Raw genomic sequence first — 24,910 nt, 5'->3', positions numbered from 1 at the left:
CAAACTCGTTGGCTTCAGCTTGAAGATTGTACGCAAACACACGTATATTAAAACAATTATAAAAAACGTACATACTTATGTTAGACTGACAGCTATATCTGCAAAGGAATTATAGATGTAGTGATACTCCACGGATATTGCTTAAGATTCTTGATTCGCCTCAGCGTATATTCATCAGTGAGCAGTCAAATAGCCTCGAGATGTAACCAACAGGCACCGGACCCTTTAAGGAAAAGCATATGAAAAGAAACATCCAGATAGCTGACCTTCCAAAATTCTAAGAGCAGCCATTAATAGCAAAATGGAATGATTTCATAAACCTTTAATATATACAAAGGATAAAGATAAACTTGATCATTGCGTTTAACAATGCCAGAGCATTGATTTGCTTCGCAAATATATCATTTCCTCATTGCTAAGATGTTGTAATTTCAGGTGCATTCCCTCGATGACCAGGGTGAGCAGCTGAAAAGGCATAGTTAGGACAAAGTCAAAAGAAGCCAAGAGATCCAAAATTGTTCCCCTCCCCCTCGGATCTAGTTTTATTTCCAGATTTCAGAGGCAGTCTATGCTGCTGAGCCCACCGCGCATTTTCACTGAGACTTGAAAATCAGTCTGACATTAGTAGGCATACTTTATGATTGCTCATGGGTTGCATATCATGTTCGTGTATATTTGTAAAGCTGCCAACATAGGATGCTCCTCTGAACTCATCCCGAGCAAAACCAAGGACATGAGGCTGTCCCAAGCATCACGCTAATGCCAGTTTGTGATGTCTGCTTTAATCCTAACTCATCTATGCTCTGTCTTGCTCTTTTTCAGAAACAGAGACATCCGCTCAATGTAATCAGGATCTGCACGGTGCCCTTCCAACAACCATTGCAGAGCCTCAGCTGCTGCATCTTTTTCAGCTTGTTTTTTGTTGTTGCAAGGCTGTCCCATTATCTGCATCCCATTGAACTCTACAGTTGCTTGAAACTGATTGTTATTAAGTTGCCTTGTCTTGTAGGTTGGTGTTGCATACCCTGCTCGATTCAGCAACGTCTGTAGCTGAGACTTAGAATTTTCACCTCCTGGACCACTTTCAGTCCTTGACATCGGAGCTGGTGGTGCTGCTGCAGCACATGGCTTGGAAGTTAGTAAAACCTGACGACTAAAAACAAATCTGCCACCGCATTGATCCTCTGAGATAAGCAACCGTATTGCTGACAGAAGTTCATGATAACTATGTACATCCATCCTGGGATTCAGGAGCTGTACATGCCAATTGTCGACTTCAATTAAGAATTATTTCAACAAATGTTAAACAAAATCTGCACTTCTTCAGACTTGAGAAGGCACAAGTCACAATAGCATTGCATCTATTGTGCACCAATCCATTAGCAGAATTGAAGACAGACGGAGATAGTAAACAATGACTTACTTTAGTATGAATTAACTCATCAAGCTCTCTTCTTAGACTTCTATACATTTCTGCTATAGTAGGGCTCATATAGAAGTCTAAGTATCCACCTAACATTTTCAAGTGACCGTCCTGTGAAATGAAGAAAATCATTCCAATCAACAAGAGAATATATATGTAAGCAGGTTAGTTTAGACTTGGAGTTACATCAGTACACAAAATTCTCCTTCATGATCTTGGATCAAAGGAGGGCAAGATGGGAGCTCACCACTTCTCCTTTTGAGATGGTTCCTCCAAATAGAAGCAGCACTGAGTCGGAGATAGCTGTGGAATCCCGGAGAAAGACAGAGTTCACTTTGATCTTTTCATTGAAGATCAGCCAGGGATATGGTATCCTGGAGTCCCGGGCATTAATGGAGTTCTTTGTATATAACAAGAAAGAGAGTTAAATCAATGTGACTTAAATTAAAGAACACCAAATACGCAGGTATTATACTCACCGAGTGTAAAAGCACCTGACCATCTTCCATTGTTTTCAACGAAAATGACTTCTCATTATGCTGCAAAAGCATTAATATCAGTACCACCATCCGAAGCAGGGATACTTCAATGTTCACTACAGAGTTTTTTTTTTGGGTTTGGGGTGGGGGTTAGTTAAAGATTAAGATCATCCCAAGAGGGCACTTTCACTAATATATAATTATACATTTGTAACTATGGATAAATGCTAGTGTCCAGATTGTTTCGAAGGGAATAAAATGGCAGAGACTAGCTGTGGAATAAGATCCCTAAGATACTACGTTGAAGCAAATAAAGAAAGACTAGGTTTTACCAGGACAGAACAGATTCCAGGATACAACCCATAGCAGATAATTGCTCGAAGGAGGTGCTCATCGTAACTCCAAGAATTATAGATAGTATTATTGCTGTCAACAAGACCAGTATCCTTCAGCAAAGAGTAAAACTCCCTGCGAAGAGAATCAATAGCTTTCATAGACTGTGCAGACAGAAAATTCTTCCAGCAGTACTCATATCCAGCTAGGTCTCTTTCACAATCCTTCCAGCCCTCATATGCTCGAACAAGAGCAAGATGGTCACTATAATCGCGTGAAAAATGAGCCTTAGCAGCGTCCGCAAGCTGAAAACAAGAGGTAGCACGTCTCAAAACGATTACTGGTCTCTCAAAGAAAGTATGTCTGACCCAACTAATGAAGATGAATCAAACATTGATTTGACAGCAAAGTGGAAGGCTTGACTTACATCTTTCTTGTCAAGCGGTGTCAAGAAGGGATCTCGGACACTAAGACCAGCAACGATAGTTAATATCGGCTCCAAACAATTCAAAGTTGCACCAAGTATAAGCATTTTTCCGAGTTTAGGCTCCATTGGAAGCATCGTTAAGTAACGTCCTGTCATTGAACCACAGCAAAGACAGAGAAAAATCAGAGGACTAAATGGTTAGACTTGAATATGATTATGATTCAATAACAGCCAAATTTCATACCTAGAACAGTCAAATTTTCACTCTCATCTAAAGCCCCAATAATTTTCAGATACTCAATAGCTTTTTGAACCTATCAGCAAAACAAAAGGAAGAACTTCACTTACAGCAACAAGCAAAGAATGAACTTGTACCATTTTCGAGATGCTCTGAACTTACAGCATATGCCAATAAACTGTAAGAATAATAAAATTGTTATAATATCATAAATACACAAGTAAGAGCAACAAATCTGAATGAGCATTACCGCTAATAACTCAGGGGATTGCAAAGCCCTTGAAAGGAACTCAGAGATGCTACCGAGTTTTAAACTTTTAATTTGCAAACAAAGGGATTGCAAAGGGGTCCTCAGAATTTCTGGAAATTGATAATCAGCAAAAGCATCATACACACATCTGGGATAAAGATGATAGCATTCTCCAGGATGAACACGTCCGGCTCTTCCCCTTCTCTATCAGTTGCATGAGTGAACAACATCATACAGTTAAATTATTATAGGCAGTAACTGAAAGATTATTAGCATGAAAAGGGAGAACTTCCTATTAAAGAAACAGAAAGTTCTTGTACCAAGCACATGTCATAACATGGTAAAAACTTGTCATGAACAAAAAAAAGATTGACAGAAAATAAAGTGAAATAAAATCCTTGCGGTCTTACACATATTTTGAGTCATATCATTCTACCAGTAAACCATGATTTACCAAGGCCGAGGGTTGAGCCTTGTTATCTGCGTGTCTGTGTGTGATGAGTGTAAAATCATAGGCTATAATAATATAATTTTCTAAGCAATTCCCTTTCTTTTTTTCCTATTCGTGTTCTTGGTAAGGTATGAGGAAATAAAGAAGGTGGATATTTTAGGAGAAAAACAACGATGAAATATACCAAGTACACTGAGTTTGCATTCCAACTCAAACTCCAAGCTTTTGCAACCATCCAAAGACTTATCTTGCTTAGACCCAAGAACTCTTGGTCTTGACATTCAAAGAATCGGTAGTAACAACTTGTTTCACGTAAAAGATCAATGAAGGCTACATTGCCAATTATTATGCAATGACAAGCTACAACTATACTATTATATATAGTGTCATCTTTAGTCTTCAGCTATTTTTTTTCCCCGATGAGTTGAGTCTCTGGCAAACTCTTAGTACTGCTAGTTACTTGGCAGACTGTATCCGCGACACCCTCTCTTCCAAATTGTAATGTCCATGTAGCCTACTTTCTCAAAAAACTGAAAGTCTACTTAACCTTTTTGGGCATTCAAAAATGATGTCCGCTAAGGAAAACTCATATTCAATATTTTATAGCTAGAGTTCTTATCCAGAAAGAACATTTTATAGCCTGAATTGCAGTTGGCTCTCACAGGCCTAAACGACGCAAAGGATCAACCAACCGCTGAACATGAACATTTCTTGATTTTTTTTTGGAAAATCCAAAAGCAACTCAATGGTGCTTTCCCATTTGAATACCAAAACCATTTTTTCAGCCTTCCTAGGACATAAAGTTTGGGACGGAGGAAGTAAGTAACTTAGGACTTTGTTAGCCTAAAACCAAAATATTCTACAGCTTCTATCATATTTGCACTGGGTTTGGCAGGACTTCTTATCACAACAATTGCCATAGACAAAGCGTAGAACAAGTGCAGAGGTCTTCCTTAAATATTGACATTCAACAGATAAGAAACGAATAGTTACATGACTCGACTACGTGATTTTTTTTTTTTTTTTTTTTTGATAAGGACTCATTCTATGGATGAATTTTTACAAATTAACTTGGTATAAGAACATGGATGATGCTTTGGAGCATAAAAGCAGGGGAAGTACACAGAATGCTGTTCCTGTTTCACAGCTTTTGAATACAAGGAAAAGATGAAGCATAACCTAACAATCCAATTAGGAATTTCATGACTTAAGGTGCATAATACAAGGGAGCAACAAAGCTTCACCGAGAACCATCATACTCGGAACATTTGCTTTACCTTAAACTGAAGTAATAAATGCGTCTTTAGTAAGCCACAGGTCTCTTTCTTAAAAGGGCTATTACGAAATATAGACTATGAAGATTGACTTCCAAGACAGGCAGGAATTCAAATAGAACTGAAAATCTTAATTACTTGGATAGAGATACAGCAAGAAGATCCCATACAGTAAATTGTGGCAAAAGCCAAAAATTATCAGACTCCCTCGATCAAAGGACTTCCTGGAATGAAGTAAACCTAAGGTTAAAAAAGTACTCGTCAAATCTGAACTTGAAATTGAAATGTGCTTCAAAGCACAGGCCATTCATCAAAGAAAAGGTTCTTGTATGGGTAGTCTTATTGGTAGCACAAATGAGTATATGGTTTTCTTGGACTTGCTAGGGGGCAGACAGTAGATGTAATATTTATGTTCTTTATGTTCTGATCTGCATTCCCTTTGTTATTGTACTACTTGTACCATCTTGGTACCTTCTATCAATAAAACATTTACCTTTTCAAAAAAAAAAAAAAAAGAAGAAGATGAAATTGGTAAAAGTTCTGTTCATGGGAGAGGACTATTAGCTAGTTAGTGAAAGATTCTTCAACAAGTAATTGATAGATTTTTGAAAGACCTAAAAGGTTCCATGGGTATCATTATTGCTTTGCTAGTCAATCTATCTATTTGCAGCTATTAGGCATTCCTTCCCATATGCACGCTTCCCTTCCCCTGCCAGACTGTTGCACTGAGCTAGGGAAAGAAAATCTATCACAAAATTCTAAGCATGAATCACACAATTTATTATAAAGCACATACACAACCATATCTTCCAAGAAATTTCAGAAACAAAAGGACAAGAAAAGTAGAGTGCCTTACTTGTCGAGCTGAAACCTTTGAAATCCAAGTAGGAAGCAAACAAGGAGTATTATTAAGTGCATCATATGACGTCTCTTTTGCCTTGCCACAGTCAATAACATAAACTACGTCATCAATTGTGATACTGGTTTCAGCAATATTTGTAGCCAACACTATCTTCCTCACTCCATCTTCAGGCTTGTCAAAAATTAACCTCTAAATGCATGAAGAGCGAGTAATGAGTAAGCAACACATAAAGAACTTAGATGTTAAACTGGAAAATTAACATCTGTGAACTCCTTTTTATTTTCTGAAGTAGGAATTAGTGAATTATAGAACCACTCAATCTAACAAGTCAAAAGGTAAGAAAAGCCATCGTTTTGATAGACTAGAGAGCATCAAATCACCAGTTAATGGGCAGAACACAATATACAAATTACCAAACGTACAAGGACAGAGAACAATCGAACATGAATGACTAGTAATGCTTATACTGTAATTTCAGATTAGTAACAGAAAACACTTTCCTAACAATTGCATGTAAGAAAAATATAGCATGTAAAGCAAATGCAAGGTAAAAGGATTAATGCAAATTTCTTTACCTGCTCCGTACTAGCCATAGAACCATGGCATGCCAGCAATAGAACACGGCTGGTATTTCCCAAGATAGGATGACATTGTAGCTTATCCTTCAGAGAATTTATATCATCCCAACCAGTCATAAAAACTAAAACAGCACCAGGCCTTTCATTTTCACAAATATGGCATAGAATATGTTCTATAAGATTGAAGCCTATACAATCAGGATTCCAACAAGACAAAGACTCCCGTGTCACAGGGCTAAATTCTTTGAAATCAGCAGCTCTGAGGGCATCCTGACGACAAAGAATATATTAGCACAGGAATTGTAGCAAATGCAAACTGTGGAAGTTGCTTTTAAGTTGGAAACCTCAACAGCAGAAGCAATCTGGCTCTTCCTTTTTCTTGGAGCTTGCTTGTTCATTTTCCACGTTCTCTCCTGACCATAATCATCAATCTGATTGTCTGGCGTCAATCTGTATCCCGACATCTCCAGAATATTTTCGAGGAAATGAGTGCGAACGGGATATGTAAATCCCTAATAGACACAATGGAAAAAAATTTCAACTTAAAGCACTCCAACTATTCATGAGTTTCCTAATTTTAAGGATAGCAAAAGGAGAAATTCACTGACGAAGAAAGTAAAATTTTAGACTAAACGTCCCCATCAACACATAATACTATTTTTTTAAAATGAGCCATCACCACATAATGCATTTGACATGTACTTTACCAAAATACCCACAAAACAATGTGGAAGCAATGGAAGTATGGATCAAATTGCGTCGAGGAAGAAAAGATGAATCTGTATTTGTTGCTTGGTGCCTTAACTAAGACATAGCAAGCAGGGATGATGTTAAACATACAGGTGCGCTACCTAGAAAGAGAAGAAATGAACTACCACATACTCAATTAGAAAAAATCCCACATCCTCAACCAGAAAAATTCAATCCTATTCCTTTAGCAACTGGGAAGATCTGTGTCTTCTCTAAGCAAAAAAAGCACCGCAAAAAGGGAAGCTGATCGAATCCCAATCTCAACTAATATTGTCAAAACCCTTCATGCAAGTAATCATTCCAGTTTTTTTTTTCTTGGGATAAGGTTCATGCGAGTAATCTTTCTAGATTTATACCCTTCTGACTTCTCATCGGGAAAAAAACCTTACCATCTAATTTGATTTGTAGCAGCATAACAAGAAGCCTACATAAATATTACACCACCCAACCATACACAAGGAGGTAGACAGACCCAACTTTAACCTGGTCTCCGCAGATGTTGATAGGGATACTCTCAGCAATCTCTTCTCTAAGATTTCTTTGAACAGTGAATTCTCCATGTCATTTTCTATTGCATATTATATCCACGATCAGCGGCAAACATTTCAAGGTTAAATAAAGCAATTGGTTATAGATCAATTCATCAAATGTTCATTAGGATCAAAACAGTTTGCATTACATATATATTGAGTAACCAAATGTAATCCGACCTGCCCTCATTTCATCTCCTTTATGAAATTGCTATTTGTAGCTACCAAAGATAGCTTCCCTTTATCTTTGTTCTTTTTCCTTTATCACAAAAAAAAAGAAAAAAAAAGAAAAGATAAAGGGAAGCTTAGTGACTCACTGACTCATGAATGCAACATAGTGATAATCACATTCAAAAAGAATTTCTACAGCCTAATAAGCACCCGTTGACAATTCGGATTTCTAAGAAAGATGATATTGGATTTTCTTGAAGAAAGCAACAAAGCAGTATATCAGTCCGAAGAAATTGAAAGATCGGCTCTCCATCTCACAACAGTAAGTACATTTAAAACAAGAATGCATACTACAAATAAAAGAACTATAGAAGCTCAACAAACAAAGTAGACTTCAAATGGGAATAGAAAACCATTTAGCAAGAACTAAACACTCAAATGAAGAACTAGCAGTTATTTCTGGGTTAATAAACTTTTTGATAGTTATAACTGGCTTGCTAAATTAATCAAATACCCACATCATTTCCCATTAGATGCCTTTGCCAACACTAGTTCATTGCTTTTCTTGAGCAGCGAATGGTGCATGTTGCAAAGGAGAGAGACACTTAAGGGTTCCGCAAATGGAGGACTTGATGCACCCATCAAGCGACTAAGAGGACAGGTAAGACGACCAGAGGAAGGAGATTAGAGAGATGATAAAGTTGTGTGTGAGAGAGAGATAGAGAGAGGCAGAGAGGTGATCAGCTGTTTATTGTTAGCAGAGCTGTCATTAACCTGTTTGGTTATTAATCCTAAATTGTAGCAAACCCAAGCTATTTGAAGAGTTTGGCCTATCCCACTTTGACCTACCTACGAATGTGTTGAATCAACAAACCTGTCACTCCAGGCAGTTACTTGTTTGACACGTCAAAATTCCAAGCAGAACCTCTTACCAAGAGTTAAAAGAATCTACTTCAGGATTGAGGCTTTCACATCAATAACCCTAACCTAATTGTGATCTTCTTTTTTTTTGTTGATAAGGGACCTAATTGTTATCTTCAATGCTCAACTAGCAAAGGAGCTTAACCCATGAGTCCATGACCCTTATGAAATTAAAAACAGTTTCTCAACAAAGGAGTATCGTTAATAGTGCAGTGCCTACCAACAAGCACAAGTTGTTGCGCTGTCTCAAGTTATATGCTACACTTTCTATTTTAAGACGTCCTCGGATATTTTCATTCTTTTACAATGATTTTTAATGAAGTACTCACTATGTCTAATTCTATATGAGGGTAAATTGGATAGATCTGGAGTTTAAGATGTTGATTAGACTGGTTACTAATAATAGTGCAAGAGAATATTACAGTATTGGTTTAAAAGTTAGTTCAATATAGAAAAAGTCATATCAAACTTTATAATTTGAATAATTTAAAGTACTTGAATTCATGAAAGTTGTGATTTGTATAAAAAAAGGAATTCTGTCTACATTTTGCATGTCCAAAATAGAAGAGTGTCACATAAATTGGGGCAAAGGAACTAATTTAATTGATAAAAAGGAGAAATCTCATGTACAAGATACATAAAAAAGGAAGCAAATCTCAGACAGAAACATCTTTATGAAGAGAAGCACTTGCAATAATATTTTTCTCACAACTTTCGCAAACTTCAACTATTCACATTATTCAAATTTAAACATTTATGATTCTTTCCTTATTCTACTAAATTTTTAACTACTATTTAGCATTTTTTATACAAAACACCTGTTTTACTATTTGCTTTTACTACTCTACCAGTATAATATACAAGACAAATTAACCTTAAACTTTCCATGTAGTCAAACTATGTCTCACCACATAAACTGGAATTCAGGTAGTAATAGAACAAGAGTCGGTAGAATAGGACCATTGGCATAAATGAATACTGCACATCAATTAAAAACACAACTAGCCAACCAACTTACTCACCGGAATGTGGACCAGCGGAGCCCCACCAAAGTATGAAGAGAAAAGCTTTGCATCTAAGGTGGCACTCATCAAAATCAACCTTAACTCTGGCCGGCGAGGGAGTAAATCCTTTAGAACTATTAGCAGAAAGTCTGGTACAAGACATTTAATTGTTAAAAATCAGATTTCATGAACTTCACAATCTCTTTAAAAACAAAAATATACCTTCATTTATTCCACGTTCATGAATCTCGTCCACGATTACATGTGTGATGCCCTTCAGATTTCTGTCAATTAGTAGTCTTCTCAACAAGATACCAGTGGTACAGAAGAGGAGGTGAGTATCCCTCCCTTTAACACCTTCTAGCCTCACTTTATATCCAACCTACAGAGACATCAAAGAAGACAGAATACGTATTCCAAATTTTCAGTCAGAATGCTGTGCAAAGAGATAACGTGTGATGGAATGTGTTGGCAGTTAATTTGCTAGTACATAAACTCACTGTTTCACCCAACAACTCCCCTCTCTCTGCAGCAATTCTTTCAGATACAGTCATAGCAGATATTCTTCTTGGCTGAGTACATATGATACTGCACATGGCTCCGTGAGCAGACTCAATTTCAGACTCTAAAATAAATTGGGGAATCTGTGTGGTCTTCCCACAGCCAGTTTCACCTGAGATAATAACCACCTGTGCGTACAGAAAAGCTTTTCTTAATATTAGCATCATCAGGATAAATTTCAAAAAAATCAAACCTTTACCAAGGCATTTAGCTATTTCATGTTTTCTTTTACACCTTCAATTCTGAGCTTCATTAGTTTCCTAAATAAAAAATAGTTTACCAAGCTAAGAGCTGGCCACAACACTCTTAAATTGATCAGAGAGGTCATTTGCAGACAACACTAACACCCAGTAATGGAGTTACCAGAATGCTAGACGAATTTGACAGAACTTCAAAGAGCTCCAACAACTGCACTTTGCTATCTTATTCGATCTTTATTCTTCACCAGGAGGATTCATTTGCATGATGTAAATCTTTTCACGTATTACTTCTTTGCTTAAGCCACACCCCCTAATCCGCGAGTAAAGGGATGAGATTCACAAAGCTGGGGCATACTGCAAAACATACTCCTTTCATTTCATGCATCATTTTTCCCATTTCCTCAGCCCTCATCTGCTTTATGCCTGGCCAATGAAAATTTTGGTTCTCCGAGGGTATGTGAATGCTTTCCCAGATATCTCACATTTGGTGCCAGATATGGAACTGGATAAACAATGAACTGTGACTGGACTAATTTGGGATTGCTAATCCGCGGTAATACTCCATCCAAAAGAGGGAACGGTCATGTCGGAAAAACTATCCTGGGGTTGGGTCTCAAGAGATTATTTTGACCCTCACCTATAAATAGGCCAATACCGAACTCTAGCTCAACTCTCTCTCTCTCTCTCTAGGGAGAAATCTCCAATCCCACCCTCTTTGGGACTCTTGCCCTCACATCTTCTCCTTCACCCTCCCTGTCCGTCCATCTTTCAACCATGTGCCTCTATTCTCCTTACTACCCTTGTCCTCTTTTCCCTCCCCTACCCCGCAAATGCTTGTCATCTGCCGTCTCTTACCTTTCACAATCGCCTTCTTATCCATAATCTCATTCTCTCCCCCCCTCCCTCTATCGGGCTTCTTTCGTCTTTTTTGCCAATTATATTATGTTTGCAACAATTCCCTCTTATCCAGTGGCGGCTCAAGTACAATTGTGGCCTAAAGCCAAAGTTTAATATGATGCCTAATTTTTTTCTAAAAGATTATAATATATATTTTTATTTCAAGTCTATTCTTCTAGCTTTTTTGAGATGCAAAGTTATTAATACTTTTTTATAATCAATTTTTTCAAATAATTCCTTTTCAATTGATAATATAGCCAACTCATTTAATCTTTCTCGAGACATTGTTGATCTTAGCTAAGATTTTATCAATTTTAATTTTGAATTTTTTTTTTCCGTTGAGGAAACTGTTATTAGAATTGTTAACATTATTCTATAAGCAATAAAAATATTTGGAAATTTTTTTATAGTATCTTCTACTTGTGTACTATTTTCCTTGTCATATCAATTCTAATTCACACGTTAGAAAAACTATTCATACTACCTATTTTTAAGTAAGTCAAACGGTTACTTTATTTACATATCTAAAAAAATCACTTTTCTTTTATATTAAAAATTTTGTACTAAAAGTAGTAAATTTTATTTTATTTAAATACCTATAAACCTATTATTTATGTGAGAAGGCACGGGAAAAAATATGTTATTGATATTGGATGATAAATACAATACAAGAGGTCCCTATTTATAGCTATACACTACAAGGAGATATTACTCATCTTCCAATGTGGGACAAGACTACACTATACATATTTGTAAACTAACACTCCCCTCAAGCCGGTGCATACACATCATATGTACCGAGCTTGTTACACATGTAACTAATACGAGAACCAGTAAGAGACTTAGTGAAAATATCTGCTAGTTGATCATTCAGACTTTACAAACTTTGTAACAATATCTCCTGAAAGTATTTTCTCTGACAAAGTGACAGTCGATCTCAATGTGTGTAGTCCTCTCATGGAACACCGGATTTGACGCAATATGAAGAGCAGCTTGGTTATCACACACTAGTTCCATCTTGCTGATTTCTCCGAACTTTAACTCCTTGAGCAATTGCTTGACCCAAACTAACTCACACGTCGCCATAGCCATGGCCCGATATTCGGCTTCGGCGCTAGATCGAGCAACTACATTTTGTTTCTTGCTCTTCCACGAGACCAAATTACCTCCTACTAGAACACAATATTCAGACGTAGAACGTCTATCAAAAGGTAATCCTGCCCAATCAGCATCTGTGTACCCATCTGACTTTATATACTGAAGAATGCGAACAACTACATCCCAGTGACTATCACAGGGAGAATCCATAAACTGACTTACAACACTCACCGGAAAAGAAATGTCAGGTCTAGTCACTGTGAGGTAATTCAATTTGCCAACCAACCTCCTATATCTCGTAGGGTCTCTAAGAGGCTCCCCCTGTCCAGGCAGAAGCTTAGCATTCGGATCCATAGGAGAGTCAATAGGTCTGCAACCCATCATTCCAGTCTCCTCAAGAATGTCTAAGGCATACTTCCGCTGTGAAATAACAATACCTGAGCTAGACTGAGCGACCTCAATACCTAGAAAATACTTCAATCTGCCCAGATCCTTAGTCTGGAAGTGCTGAAAGAGATGTTCCTTCAGATTAGTAATACCATCCTGATCATTACCAGTAATAACAATATCATCAACATAAACCACTAGATAAATACACAGATTAGGAGCAGAATGCCGATAAAACACAGAGTGATCAGCCTCACTACGAGTCATGCCGAACTCCTGAATAATTGTGCTGAACTTACCAAACCAAGCTCGAGGGGACTGTTTCAAACGATATAGTGACCTGCGCAATCTGCACACACAACCATTAAACTCCCCCGAGCAACAAAACCAGGTGGTTGCTCCATATAAACTTCTTCCTCAAGATCACCGTGGACAAAAGCATTCTTAATGTCTAACTGATAAAGAGGCCAATGATGTACAGCAGCCATGGACAAAAAGAGACGAACAGATGCTACTTTAGCCACGGGAGAGAAAGTATCACTATAATCAAGCCCAAAAATCTGAGTATATCCTTTTGCAACAAGACGAGCCTTAAGCCGATCAACCTGGCCATCCGGGCCGACTTTGAATGCATAAACCCAACGACAACCAACAGTAGACTTACCTGCAGGAAGAGGAACAAGCTCCCAAGTGTCACTCGCATGTAAAGCAGACATCTCGTCAATCATAGCATGTCGCCATCCGGGATGAGATTGTGCCTCACCTGTATACTTAGGAATAAAAATAGTGGACAAAGAAGATATAAAAGCATAATGAGGTGACGACAGACGATGATAACTTAAACCAACATAGCGGGGATTAGGATTAAGTGTGGATCGTACACCTTTGCGGAGTGCAATTGGTTGACTAAGAGGAGACAAGTCCGCAGTAGGTGCAGAATCTGATGCGGGGCGTGAATCACCTTGGCATGATGCTGGATGTGGACGACGATGATAAGTCAAGAGTGGTGGAGCTGCAGAAGGTTGAACTGGAGCTATAGGTGGTGGAGCTACAACCGGAGCTGTAGGTGGTGGAACTGGAGCTATAGGTGGTGGAGCTACAACTGAAGCTGTAGGTGGTGGAGCTGGAGTGACTGAATCTCCAAAAGATGAAACTGGTAGTACCTCAGAAATATCTAAGTGATGACCTGAACCTGTGAAGTATGATTGGGTTTCAAAGAAGGTAACATCAGCGGACATAAGGTACCGCTGGAGGTCAGGAGAGTAGCATCGATACCCCTTTTGTGTTCTCGAGAAACCCAGAAATACGCACTTAAGAGCACGAGGAGCTAACTTATCTGTTCCTGGAGTAAGGTTATGGACAAAACAAGTGCTTCCAAAGATACGGGGTGGAAGAGAGAACAAAGGTAAGTGGGAAAACATGACAGAGAATGGAACTTGGTTCTGGATAGCTGAAGATGGCATACGATTAATAAGATAACAAGATGTAAGAACTGCATCCCCCCAAAAACGCAACGGAGCATGAGATTGTATGAGTAGGGTACGAGCAGTTTCAATTAGATGTTTATTCTTTCTTTCAACTACCCCATTTTGTTGAGATGTGTACGGACAAGATGTTTGATGAATAATCCCATGAGATTTCATAAACTGCTGAAATGGGGAAGACAAATACTCTCGGGCATTATCACTACGAAATGTGCTAATAGAAACCCCAAATTGATTTTGAATTTCAGCGTGGCAGGTCTGGAAAATAGAAAATAGCTCAGATCGATTTTTTATCAAAAATATCCAAGTGCGCCTGGAATAATCATCAATGAAACTGACAAAGTAGCGGAATCCCAAGGTGGAACTGACCCGACTAGGAACCCAAACATCTGAATGGACTAAAGTAAAAGGTGACTTTGCTCGATTATCAAGACGCCGAGGGAAATGGGAGCGGGTATGCTTACCGAGCTGACATGACTCACACTCTAGAGCTGACAAGTGAGATAAACCAGATACTATTTTCTGAAGTTTTGACAAACTGGGATGTCCCAACCGTTTATGTAATAAATCTGGTGAATCAGTAACAGGACAAGTTGTAGAAGGAAGACAAGATGTTAGTCCATGTGATTTAGCAAGGATAAGGTAATAAAGTCCGTTTGATTCACGCCTGGTACCAATTATCCACCCCGTACTGCGTTCCTGTATAAAAACATGGTCATCAAGAAATAAAACAGCGCATTTAAGTGATTTGGCTAAGCGACTAACAGCTATGAGATTAAAAGGACTATTGGGAACATAAAGGACTGAATCTAAAGGTAAGGAAGGAAGTGAGCTTGCTTGACCTATTGCAGTTGACATGGTTTGAGACCCATTGGCAATTGTGACTTTTGGAAGAGATTGAGAATACGAAATAGTAGTGAAAAGAGATTTGTTACCAGAAATATGATCTGATGCACCTGAATCAATGACCCAAGACTCAGAGGATGAAGATTGGGAGAAACAAGTCACGCTATTACCTGTTTGAACAACAGAAGCTATCTCAGAAGATGTCTGCTTACATGCTTTATACTGAAGGAACTCAATATAATCTACTAAAGAAACCATCCGACTATTCAAAGCATCGATTCCCATGTCGCTACAATTTGTAGTAGTAGGGTTAACTTGAAATAGTGGAAATAAGTAACTCCTGTGAGAAAACTGAAGAAATAGCTTGAAAAACACTGTTTACAGCAGGAAAACAGAACACTGTTCTGCGCCGGAAACACTGTAGCTCGCTGGAAAATTTCAAAGTTGTCGGAATTTGTCGTAACCAGGATGGATAGACTCGGAATTCCTTTGCGAGCAAGCTATCCTGAAGAAATGTTTTCAAAAAATGGCCGGAAAGGTCACTGTTCACGCCGGAAAAATATAAAAGTGATCGGAATTTGATTTGAATTAGATGGGTAAGCTCGGAATTTTGAGGAGAGCATACTGTCCTGAAGAATCTTCGCGAAAAAATAGCTGGAAAGTGGCCGGAACCCTCGCCGGAAAAGTTGTTGCCGGCGCGTGGAGGAGCGTGGCGGCTTTTCTGCCGGATAAAATTTCAGGGGTTGGTCATCGGAGGGTGATCTACCTCGTGGTGGTGTTGGTTTTAGCACAATACTTAGACAAGCCTTAGGTCACGGGGAAAATTGCACGATGACTAAGTTTTTTCTTCCCGGTTAACGCTGGAATGACGCACAACGATCTTTTCTCACTAATGCTCTGATACCATGTGAGAAGACACAGGAGAAAATATGTTATTGATATTGGATGATAAATACAATACAAGAGGTCCCTATTTATAGCTATACACTACAAGGAGATATTACTCCTCTTCCAATGTGGGACAAGACTACACTATACATATCTGTAAACTAACAATTTCTAAAAAAATGGGGCACCCCCAAATTTGGGGGCCTAAGGCACAAGCTTTATTAGCTACAATGTTAGAGCCAGCCCTCTCTTATCTCTTCTTGCTTTTACTTTATTGAGATATACAACTATCCCATGTTTTACTTTATCGATATATATATAACTATCCCACATCAATTGTAAGAATTTCTAAAGGAATTTATGATCCTAATCTACTCCCATTACCTTAATGTTTTGAGTAGGACAACCAGGTTCTTTCGCATGGTACTAGAATTGAACTTCAATAAGCCCATTTTCTCACATGCAAGTCCATTACAACGATCATTATCTCCACTTCAAATCCAATTGTACGTTACCTCATGTTCACTATATCGGCCACTTATCAGCATGAGCTTCTCTCTCCCATCCCAACCATTTGAGCTATTAAATCTACTTCAGGTCCTGTCTCTACTCCAAGTTCACTTCTTAATGCCCTCCTCTCTCAACTCCTATCTATTCTTCACTCATACACTCTCTGCTCCACGTCCGCTTTTCTAAATGTTGAGCCAAGCCCAAAAACAAAAACAAAAACAAAAGATAAACTTTTTGATCTCGTGTTTCTGTAGAACCAGTTACACATGTCAGAAGGTGTTAGATATGTATCACTGACACTGTCCCAAACCGTGTATGGGTTCAATAGGGATTAATAATCGTCCTGAGCAATTCGACCCGCTGCATCAAGGTTTTGGGTTGAATGCTCAAGTTTTTTACGACGTTGCTAATTGTTCTGTTTCTTCCCCTTCTATGTTATACTATTGCTTTTTTTTATAAGGTAAGGTTTTGTATGTTATACTACTGTTGTATATTAGATTTTTTGCTTCGTAAAATTTGTGGATGACATAACATTTTTATGAGACCTGAAAGAACACATAAAATCGTGTCAAAGGATTGAGATAGAGTTAGTTTGAAGATGAATATCGTAGAAAAGCTTTTGCAACTGTAAATGAAAGTTGTTACAAGAGTATTTTGGTACTGAAATTTAATTCGAGTTCAAATTGAATGTCGAGATGGATTTTTGCCAATTTTTCTTGTTATTTGTCCAATAAACCTAGCATTAGACAAAAGAAAGTAACACTACTTTTAGGCGTCATTTGGTACAATGGTGGGATATCCTATGGGGTGGGATATCCCACCTTTTATATGGGATAGCTAATCCCATGATTTTAGTGTAAAAGTTATCCCGGGATTAGCTAATACCCCAAACCAAACATGGGATAAAGTTAATCCCAAATTTTATCCCGGGATTATTATCCTTATTCCATGTACAAACGACCACTTAATGTCCTGATTATAATCCTTCATTCTTGGATTCTAATCGTGGGATGTCTTGCTAGCCCAACAGAATCAAAAGAAGCTCTTTTTCTCCTTCACCAATAATATAAAATGCACATGGGGACCTGTCACTGCTCAAATACAGCTACGACACTCCACGAGGTTGAGGATAAATTCTCAAGATCTAGCGTACCTGGTTTTGCGAAATGGCACTTAATATTGCTTCTTTTTCCTTATATGCAGGTAGACTACCACGAAATTCCAGCATCTTCCTACCTTCTGGTGATTCCTATAACAAACAAGAATGTTATCCCATGAATCCACCTTCCACAGGGAGAACAAAAAACAAAAAAGATACTTAGAAAAATTTGCTAACCTTGTAAAAACAAATAAACAGTACAAAAAAAAGGAGCTATAAAAAGTTACCAACTGTGGAGATACAGTATTAAGAACATATAGTGCAGGAAAAATCTAGTGCAAAAGGAACAAAGGAATGAAGTGACAGCAGACTGTTTACTCACTCTAGCACATACTATTTTCCCTACAGACAGTTGAGATTGGATTTCCATTTATATAAATTTTCAGAAATTCATTTCTAAAAAGATTTTAATATTCGTCACTAAAGTTATCAGACATATAGTGGGAGTGGAAGATTTTCTTTTCCTATGAATGCGGGTATTATAGGTTTGCATCAAGAAATCTCTTAATACTAAAGAAACTCCATTTTTGTTTATGGAAATACAATTGAAGACCTATGGGGGCTTTTGCTTGACGCCTTGAACAAGGACCTCTTAGTTTCTCTATCAGTGCTAAGCTATGATATGAACTAAAGCATTTCACAAATTGCGAGCTACAGCTAGCGCCAATGTTTATGTTAAAGTTTTGACCACCAAATGTCTGCTCTTACGCTTCCTAAATTAAGACTCTAAACCAAAAGTTTTGTCACATCTATAACTAAAACCAGAGCCCTCAATAATTTTAGCTAGGTCTATGAATCAGATCTCAAAACTCAAATATGATTGATATTGTTCCTATCTGAGCATCAAAATTCTCCAAAACGCAAAGATGACTAATATTCTTCTTGTCTTAGTGCCAATTTTTTTTTTGATTATTATTATCTGAATGCCCATGTGTTTCTGGTAGAACCAAGAAATTGAAGTACAGTCTAAAATAACAAAGTGTGAGCCCCTGAACAGAAGAAGAGAAACACTGGAGAAAGAATGAGAGGATATCAGCTTATCAAAAGTGAGGCATCTTGAAGAAAAAGAATTTAGGCAAAAGCAAGGTCATCCCGTGTTATATACCATAACTGCTAGTATTTTCTCAACTAAATGGGAATGTAATGTATAAACTCTTGGGAATAAACATAAAAAAAGACTTCTGAATAAACAACATTATAACTTTTGACTTGAGTATGTTGCATCCTAATTTTTTAAAAACATACCACTGATAACTTTTGCAAGTTTAAGTACACAAATCTCCTATCTCTCATCGTAGCAGGTTAGAGGAAAACAGCAAGTGAACAACAATTTTTTTTCTATTTTGAGAAGTTAGAGAAAAGATAATAATTCAAAGAAGATGTGCGGAGAAAAAAAAAGAACTATTACTACTTGCTAATTATGTTCTTGATATTTTAAGGGCTACCCCAGCAATAGTAAATTCAACTGCAGTAGAAGAAAGAGCCTTTACTGAGTTCTGCCCCTGCAATGTCATATAGTGCGAATCTCCTGGCAAGATAATACACACAGTGTATCTACACACATTCTGACAGATTAGCTAGTGTAACTTTATTCTCGTGCACTCCATAGTATATTAGTATTTTATTAAAGCATGCAACCTACATGTAATTGTTTTACCTTTAGCGTGTTATTGAAAAGAATGCAATCTCAACACCTATTTTTATTGCTTAGTCCAGACTCCAGACAAATTAAGAAGCATGTATAGTTGTAACATGTTTAAATCTCACTCGATCATAGATTTTAGGCAGCAAACTTCACTTGTAATGTCTGGCCTATAGAAAGTAGCCCAAGAAAACTAAGTATCTTGTTTGAAGAAAAGACAAAAGGCTGGAAGAGGGAGATCATTTTTAATTTGCACAGACGTCAATATACTCTAAATTTTTTGAGGTGATTGAACCTGCCAAGTTTGCTGCTCAGCTCGCATTTGCATGCTCCTACGCCAAAGGATGTTCTCCATGGAAGCCTTACTTTGAGGTAGTAACTCTGGCTGCTCAAATAGACCCTCATCGGTAGCTATACTACCATTACTGCTTGATCGTGAAAGTACAGCCACGCTCGTTGGCTTATGAGACAAGTATTCTCCAAGAAAAGAATCTATTCGTCTTGGCAAACCCGGAGGCAGGATCACCTGACAATTATTGGAAGGATGCAATAGTATCATTAAGGAAATAAAGAACAGGAAAGAGAGGCAGAAAGGGGGGGAGTAGGGTATACAGGAAACAAGCATGTAAAACCAATAAAGGCTGACCAAGTGGGAAGCAACAGGAATGTAAATCTAGATAAAGATAATCAAATAAGAAAAGGTAAATAGAAGTGGAAGCATTTGTGTTGAGTCGAATTTAAATTACTGAATAACAATATCTGACTGTCAAGAGCATACCTCTCTCTGAGGACGCTTATCATCCAAATCAAACCTGTAGTTTGGTAATGGAAGCTTGCTGACAACAACTACTTTTGAATATAGGTTGCTGCAAAGGGTGGTGGCAACTTAGTGGGCGTTTGGACATAAGAATTGTAAAATTCCTAAAAAAGGTGGAAAAAAATTTCAAGTGAAAATGGTATTTGAAAATTAGAGTTGTGTTTGGACATGAATATAATTTTGGGTTGTTTTTGAAGTTTTGTGAGTAATCTGAGCGAAAATTTTGAAAAATAGCTTTTTGGAGTTTTTCAAAATTTCAAAAAATTCCAAAATGAATCTTCAAGTGAAAATTGAAAATTTTATGAACAAACGCTAATTTCGCAAAAAAGTGAAATTTTTTTGAAAAAAAGAGAAAAATTTCTTATGTCCAAACGGGCTCTTAAAGTCCTGTACCAAAACAAATCTATAAACAAGACACTTCCTGATGAAAGATACCTATATAAACCCATTTTGCTCGCTAAAGCTGCTATTTGCTCATAATCACGCCTATCCTTTTTCTCCCTTGAGAGCACCTCTTGTTTATCCTTGTCGCGTAACAGAGCAGTGAGCTTCCATTTCCATGCTTCAGTGTTGTCAGATATGGCAGCACCCTGGAATCCATTTATGTTATAGAATGGTCAGGTGCCATATATTTGTGATACATGCAGACTGGTATAATTTGCAGTAAATGCATGCAGGACTTAACATAGACATGCAAGTGAAAGTAGCTGGACGCGATCAGTTATTTTCCATGACAAAGCAATCATTCCCCGACACGTATAAAAACTTCATCATCAGATCTAAAAAGAAAGTTTAAAAACCTCATCCATGTCAAGGATGCTCCACATAAAAATATGCCATTCACGCCTAAACCTATGGGTTACAGTTGAGTCCTTCAGATTAATTGCCAAGTTCTAGTCTCCACCATGTGTGCCTATCATCTAAGGGTACATTGATGTTCCAGAGCAGTGATTCCATCATTCAGCAACAGAAAAATGCTGACAACATGTAGTTAAGTTGACACATAACAATAGGAGCATGGAAACTCTTTAGGTCAGATGCAACTTACTGGAGAGGTGCAAACTAAAACCAATTTTATGTTTAAAAAGGTTGTACTCCATTTTTCAGCTAATTGCTACAAATGTCTGAATAAGAATATAACTGCAGTCAGTTCCAGCATAAAAACAAGCTATTAACTCCAGAAAAAAAAAACTAGTGTTACCACTGGTCAGCATATTACTTGATAATTCGGCATGTATCAGGACAAGTAACTAAACGGCGTCTTATGAGAGGACTAACAACAGTAAGCACTGGCCATTGAAGAAAGACGTTGAGGAGGAGAAGAGATGTGAGAACTTGAAAACGAAATGGAAGAGTTAGAAGGTCCATGAAGAAAAAGAGGAAGAGCCATACTAGGGCACAAGATCATCGAGCCAAAAAAATAGCTCAGAATAGAATGTGGAAGAGCCTGAGGAATGGACTGATTTAATTTTTCAATTTTATTGATACTACTTATTTACACAAACCAAACTCATAATGCACTACATACCAATTATTCAATGAAGAGAGTTGTAGGTGTTGGCAATGGAAACTTTATTCGTCGTTATATTAATAGCAGTAGTCTAGAAATTTTAATTAAACATTCTCGTAATTCATATCTTGCTACATGCCTGAACACCAAAGGTTCAAACATCAGAAAACAACCATGCCTAAACCAAGTTAACATGCATGTGATGCTTGCCAGTGCAATTCAGTTCTTAGGTACATATGACCCTCGAATACATCCCCACGCACGTAGGGTTTCATAGATTTAAAGCTCTATATTAGGCCTTGACTTGATAAGTAGATATGGTTGTCTACCTCTATGTTGCTTGGACTCTCCGAAAATGTCGCCGGATGCATGACGGATCCTCCAAAAGTAGTGTATTTTTGGAGGATCCAACACGGGTGCAACAGCATTTTGGAGAGTCCCTGCAACATAGGTCTAACCCATCACAAAATATATGGGGTTCATTAAAAGCGAAAACTGAAGTAAAAAATTTAAGAACCAACAAAGATGAAATGTTCATTGTTCAAGGAACTGTACTAATGCATATCACCATTAAACTAAAAACAAGTCCTTATATGATGTAAGCTACTCAAGTAAATTTACATTACTATTATAATGGAAATTTAAGTTAGATTCCATTGAAAATGAAAACACTATTTGAGTTAACTTGCTCAAAAATGAGTTTTGATTTAAATTAAGCAATAATTAAGTTCTAATTGAAACTATACAATCATCTTTTTTTGATAAAAACTAGGCCATCATTGAGATTTCCACATTTTAAGCCCAATTAACTTGATCCTACTAAGTCAAATTGAAACATTATACAGTGATTCAAGCACAGCCCAAAATAGTGGAGAAAACTGATAGGTATAAGCATACCAAAAACTGATTTAGGACCCCAAGATTCTTTCACATTATTCGCACATTTAATTGCTCGAGTGAACCCAATATATGAAAAATCAACTATACCTCAATCTCAAACTAGCTGAGGTCAATTATATGAATCTTATATATACATTATACTCTATTCAGGCATTTTTCCTATTGACTCTATTCATGCCATTTTATTGGAACTTTGCGTCCATTTAACACTTAAGTTGGGTATCTATGTAATGCATGCCTAGGGGAGCACGTCCCAAAGAATCAAATAGTTTAGAAGATTCATGATAGTGTATGACTACTTTCTAAGTCGATGGTCAAGCTAGGACAACTCCTCCTTTATTTGAACTTGAGACTGGCTATGATATAGCTATGAAATGCTTTGCATAGGTGGAGTTTTCTCAGCGGTGTAATATTTTCTTCCTTTCTACATTACGTGACACACTTTTTTTAAGCTGTAGAAACAATTTAATTTTAGACTTCTCATAGTCTGCTGACTGCTCAAACCAGGGGCAGAGGTAGAGTATTGCTTACGGGTGGGTATAGACGAACCCAGTAGCTTTTGTTGCTTATATGTATAAAATAAATACTTAATTTCGAACCCACTAAATAAACGAGATATGGGTTTGGTGGCATGTTTAGAACCATGAACTTCAAATATTGGCTCAGCTTGTTGCTCAAACACCATCACATAAAATGGGACGTACATAGTACTTTTTTTAAATCTTTATTTGCAATTATGGAAATGTTCTCTTGTTAACATCATTAAACTTCAAAGTGCTACAAATAGACGAGACGAGAGAAGCCTCACCTACCTGATAGGGTGTAAGGTCAATATCACAAGCGGAAACTTCCTGAGAAAGTAAAACCTCGTCAAATCGTGAAGTTCTCTTCTGTTGCATCACTCGCATTTGTTGTGGCTGCTGAATTTGCTTCTGAGCGTTCGGATTAGGCTTGGGATCGATTGCTGTAGAACGGAAGCCGCCGGATTGTGGCGGAACAGCAGTGATTACTGAACGGAGGAGGCGTTGATGTGGAGGGACGTAAACGGACGAAGGCGGCGGAGGCCGGTCCTTCATCGTCAACGACGACGACGGTGGTGGAATGCTCAAGGGTTTAATAAGGGTTCTGTAATGTGAGAAAACTTGGAGAGAATACAGGCTCATAAGCTATTCCGAGTCAACTCCGGTAGAAAAGGTAACGGAGCTCCGTCTTATAGCAACGGCGATCGGCGGAGAACAGAGGCTGTAGAATGGAAAGATGGAACTGAAGATGATGATTATGTGTAAATTCAGGAAGGTGAGTTAATCCCGTGATGTGCACGTGCGTGTTTGCTGAAGCAGTTGAGGCCCACGTAACCTCCCTGGGAGAATGTGGAATCCAGGTAAATGGAAAAATAAAATAAAAGAATTATTCTTTGAATATGCGATCATTTGACAAACATGTATATCTATCTATGTATCTATAACTATCTATTTATTTATCTTATCTTATCTTATATCATATATATTATTATAAAAGTATAAATACAATATTGGTTTATAAAAATAACCTTATAATATTAAGCATAATAACTCATAATAAAAGGACATAACTGAAATTCTAGATATTAGCCTTATAATCCTATTAGTTTTAGGACATAATACTACACGTTAGGAATCCTACATGATTACCTTTAGGAATCCTATTAGTATAATTACTTTCGGGCTGTCTAATTCATATAAAATTGAACAAGTAAATATCTTTAGTCATGTAATCCTATTACTTTTAGGATATACTTCTTAAAATATTCTATTACTAATTTAATTCGAAAACATATTATAATGTCCTCTTACTAATTTAATTTGAGAATGTATTATATTGTCAAAATTCATTTAGAAAAATGAGAGCCTATATTATTATAAAAGCATAGATATAATATTAATTTATCAAAATAGTCCTAAAATGTTAAACATAAGAACTCATAGGTAAAGGGCATAACTGCAATAACTTATTTTTTGGACTACAATACCTTCTATGCTAATTTTTAATATTTAATATTTAATATTTTTAAAATTAATAAAATTTATCTATTAAAATCTTATTAAAAATATAGAAAAGTTTAATAAAATCAATTTTATCAAAATCCTCTGAATTGGCAATACATTACCACTCCATAATGTCCAATACCAAAAAAATTAAAAGTAATATTAAATGAACTGCATAAAGAGTTAAACAACAACAACAACAACAACAACCCATCTAGTTGATCTGTACTGAAGTCTAACACATGTGATAGGTCGGCATGATACTTCGGGAGCATGGATACATGGAAAATCGGATG

The 24,910-nt window shown here is 37.2% G+C and overlaps 1 protein-coding gene across 3 annotated transcripts; it reads right to left on the bottom strand.

Moving 5' to 3' along the window:
• Positions 1-290: 290 nt before the first annotated feature.
• Positions 291-23,891, bottom strand: LOC107763499 (DExH-box ATP-dependent RNA helicase DExH5, mitochondrial). Of its 3 annotated transcripts, none has more exons than XM_075226804.1 (19): positions 23,403-23,891; positions 20,616-20,770; positions 20,142-20,229; positions 19,659-19,889; positions 17,716-17,811; positions 10,192-10,380; positions 9,914-10,073; positions 9,710-9,840; positions 6,660-6,827; positions 6,313-6,585; positions 5,732-5,926; positions 3,151-3,354; positions 2,907-2,976; positions 2,663-2,811; positions 2,235-2,540; positions 1,903-1,962; positions 1,671-1,823; positions 1,424-1,534; positions 291-1,254 (listed from the first exon to the last, which is right to left on the bottom strand). In XM_075226804.1, exons 1-19 carry the CDS (start codon positions 23,751-23,753, stop codon positions 793-795), a joined length of 3,552 nt encoding a protein of 1,183 aa, XP_075082905.1. In that variant the 5' UTR covers positions 23,754-23,891; the 3' UTR covers positions 291-792. The 3 variants fall into 3 exon arrangements, with proteins under 3 accessions (XP_075082905.1, XP_075082906.1, XP_075082907.1); XM_075226805.1 differs by having other exon boundaries at positions 291-1,115; XM_075226806.1 differs by having other exon boundaries at positions 902-1,112.
• Between the last annotated feature and the right edge of the window lie 1,019 nt (positions 23,892-24,910).

This window comes from Nicotiana tabacum, chromosome 12 (assembly GCF_000715075.1).
Source record: "Nicotiana tabacum cultivar K326 chromosome 12, ASM71507v2, whole genome shotgun sequence".
NCBI lineage: Eukaryota > Viridiplantae > Streptophyta > Magnoliopsida > Solanales > Solanaceae > Nicotiana > Nicotiana tabacum.
The sequence above is the reverse complement of the archived record's forward strand: the minus strand, read 5'-3'. Positions and strand labels throughout refer to the sequence as shown.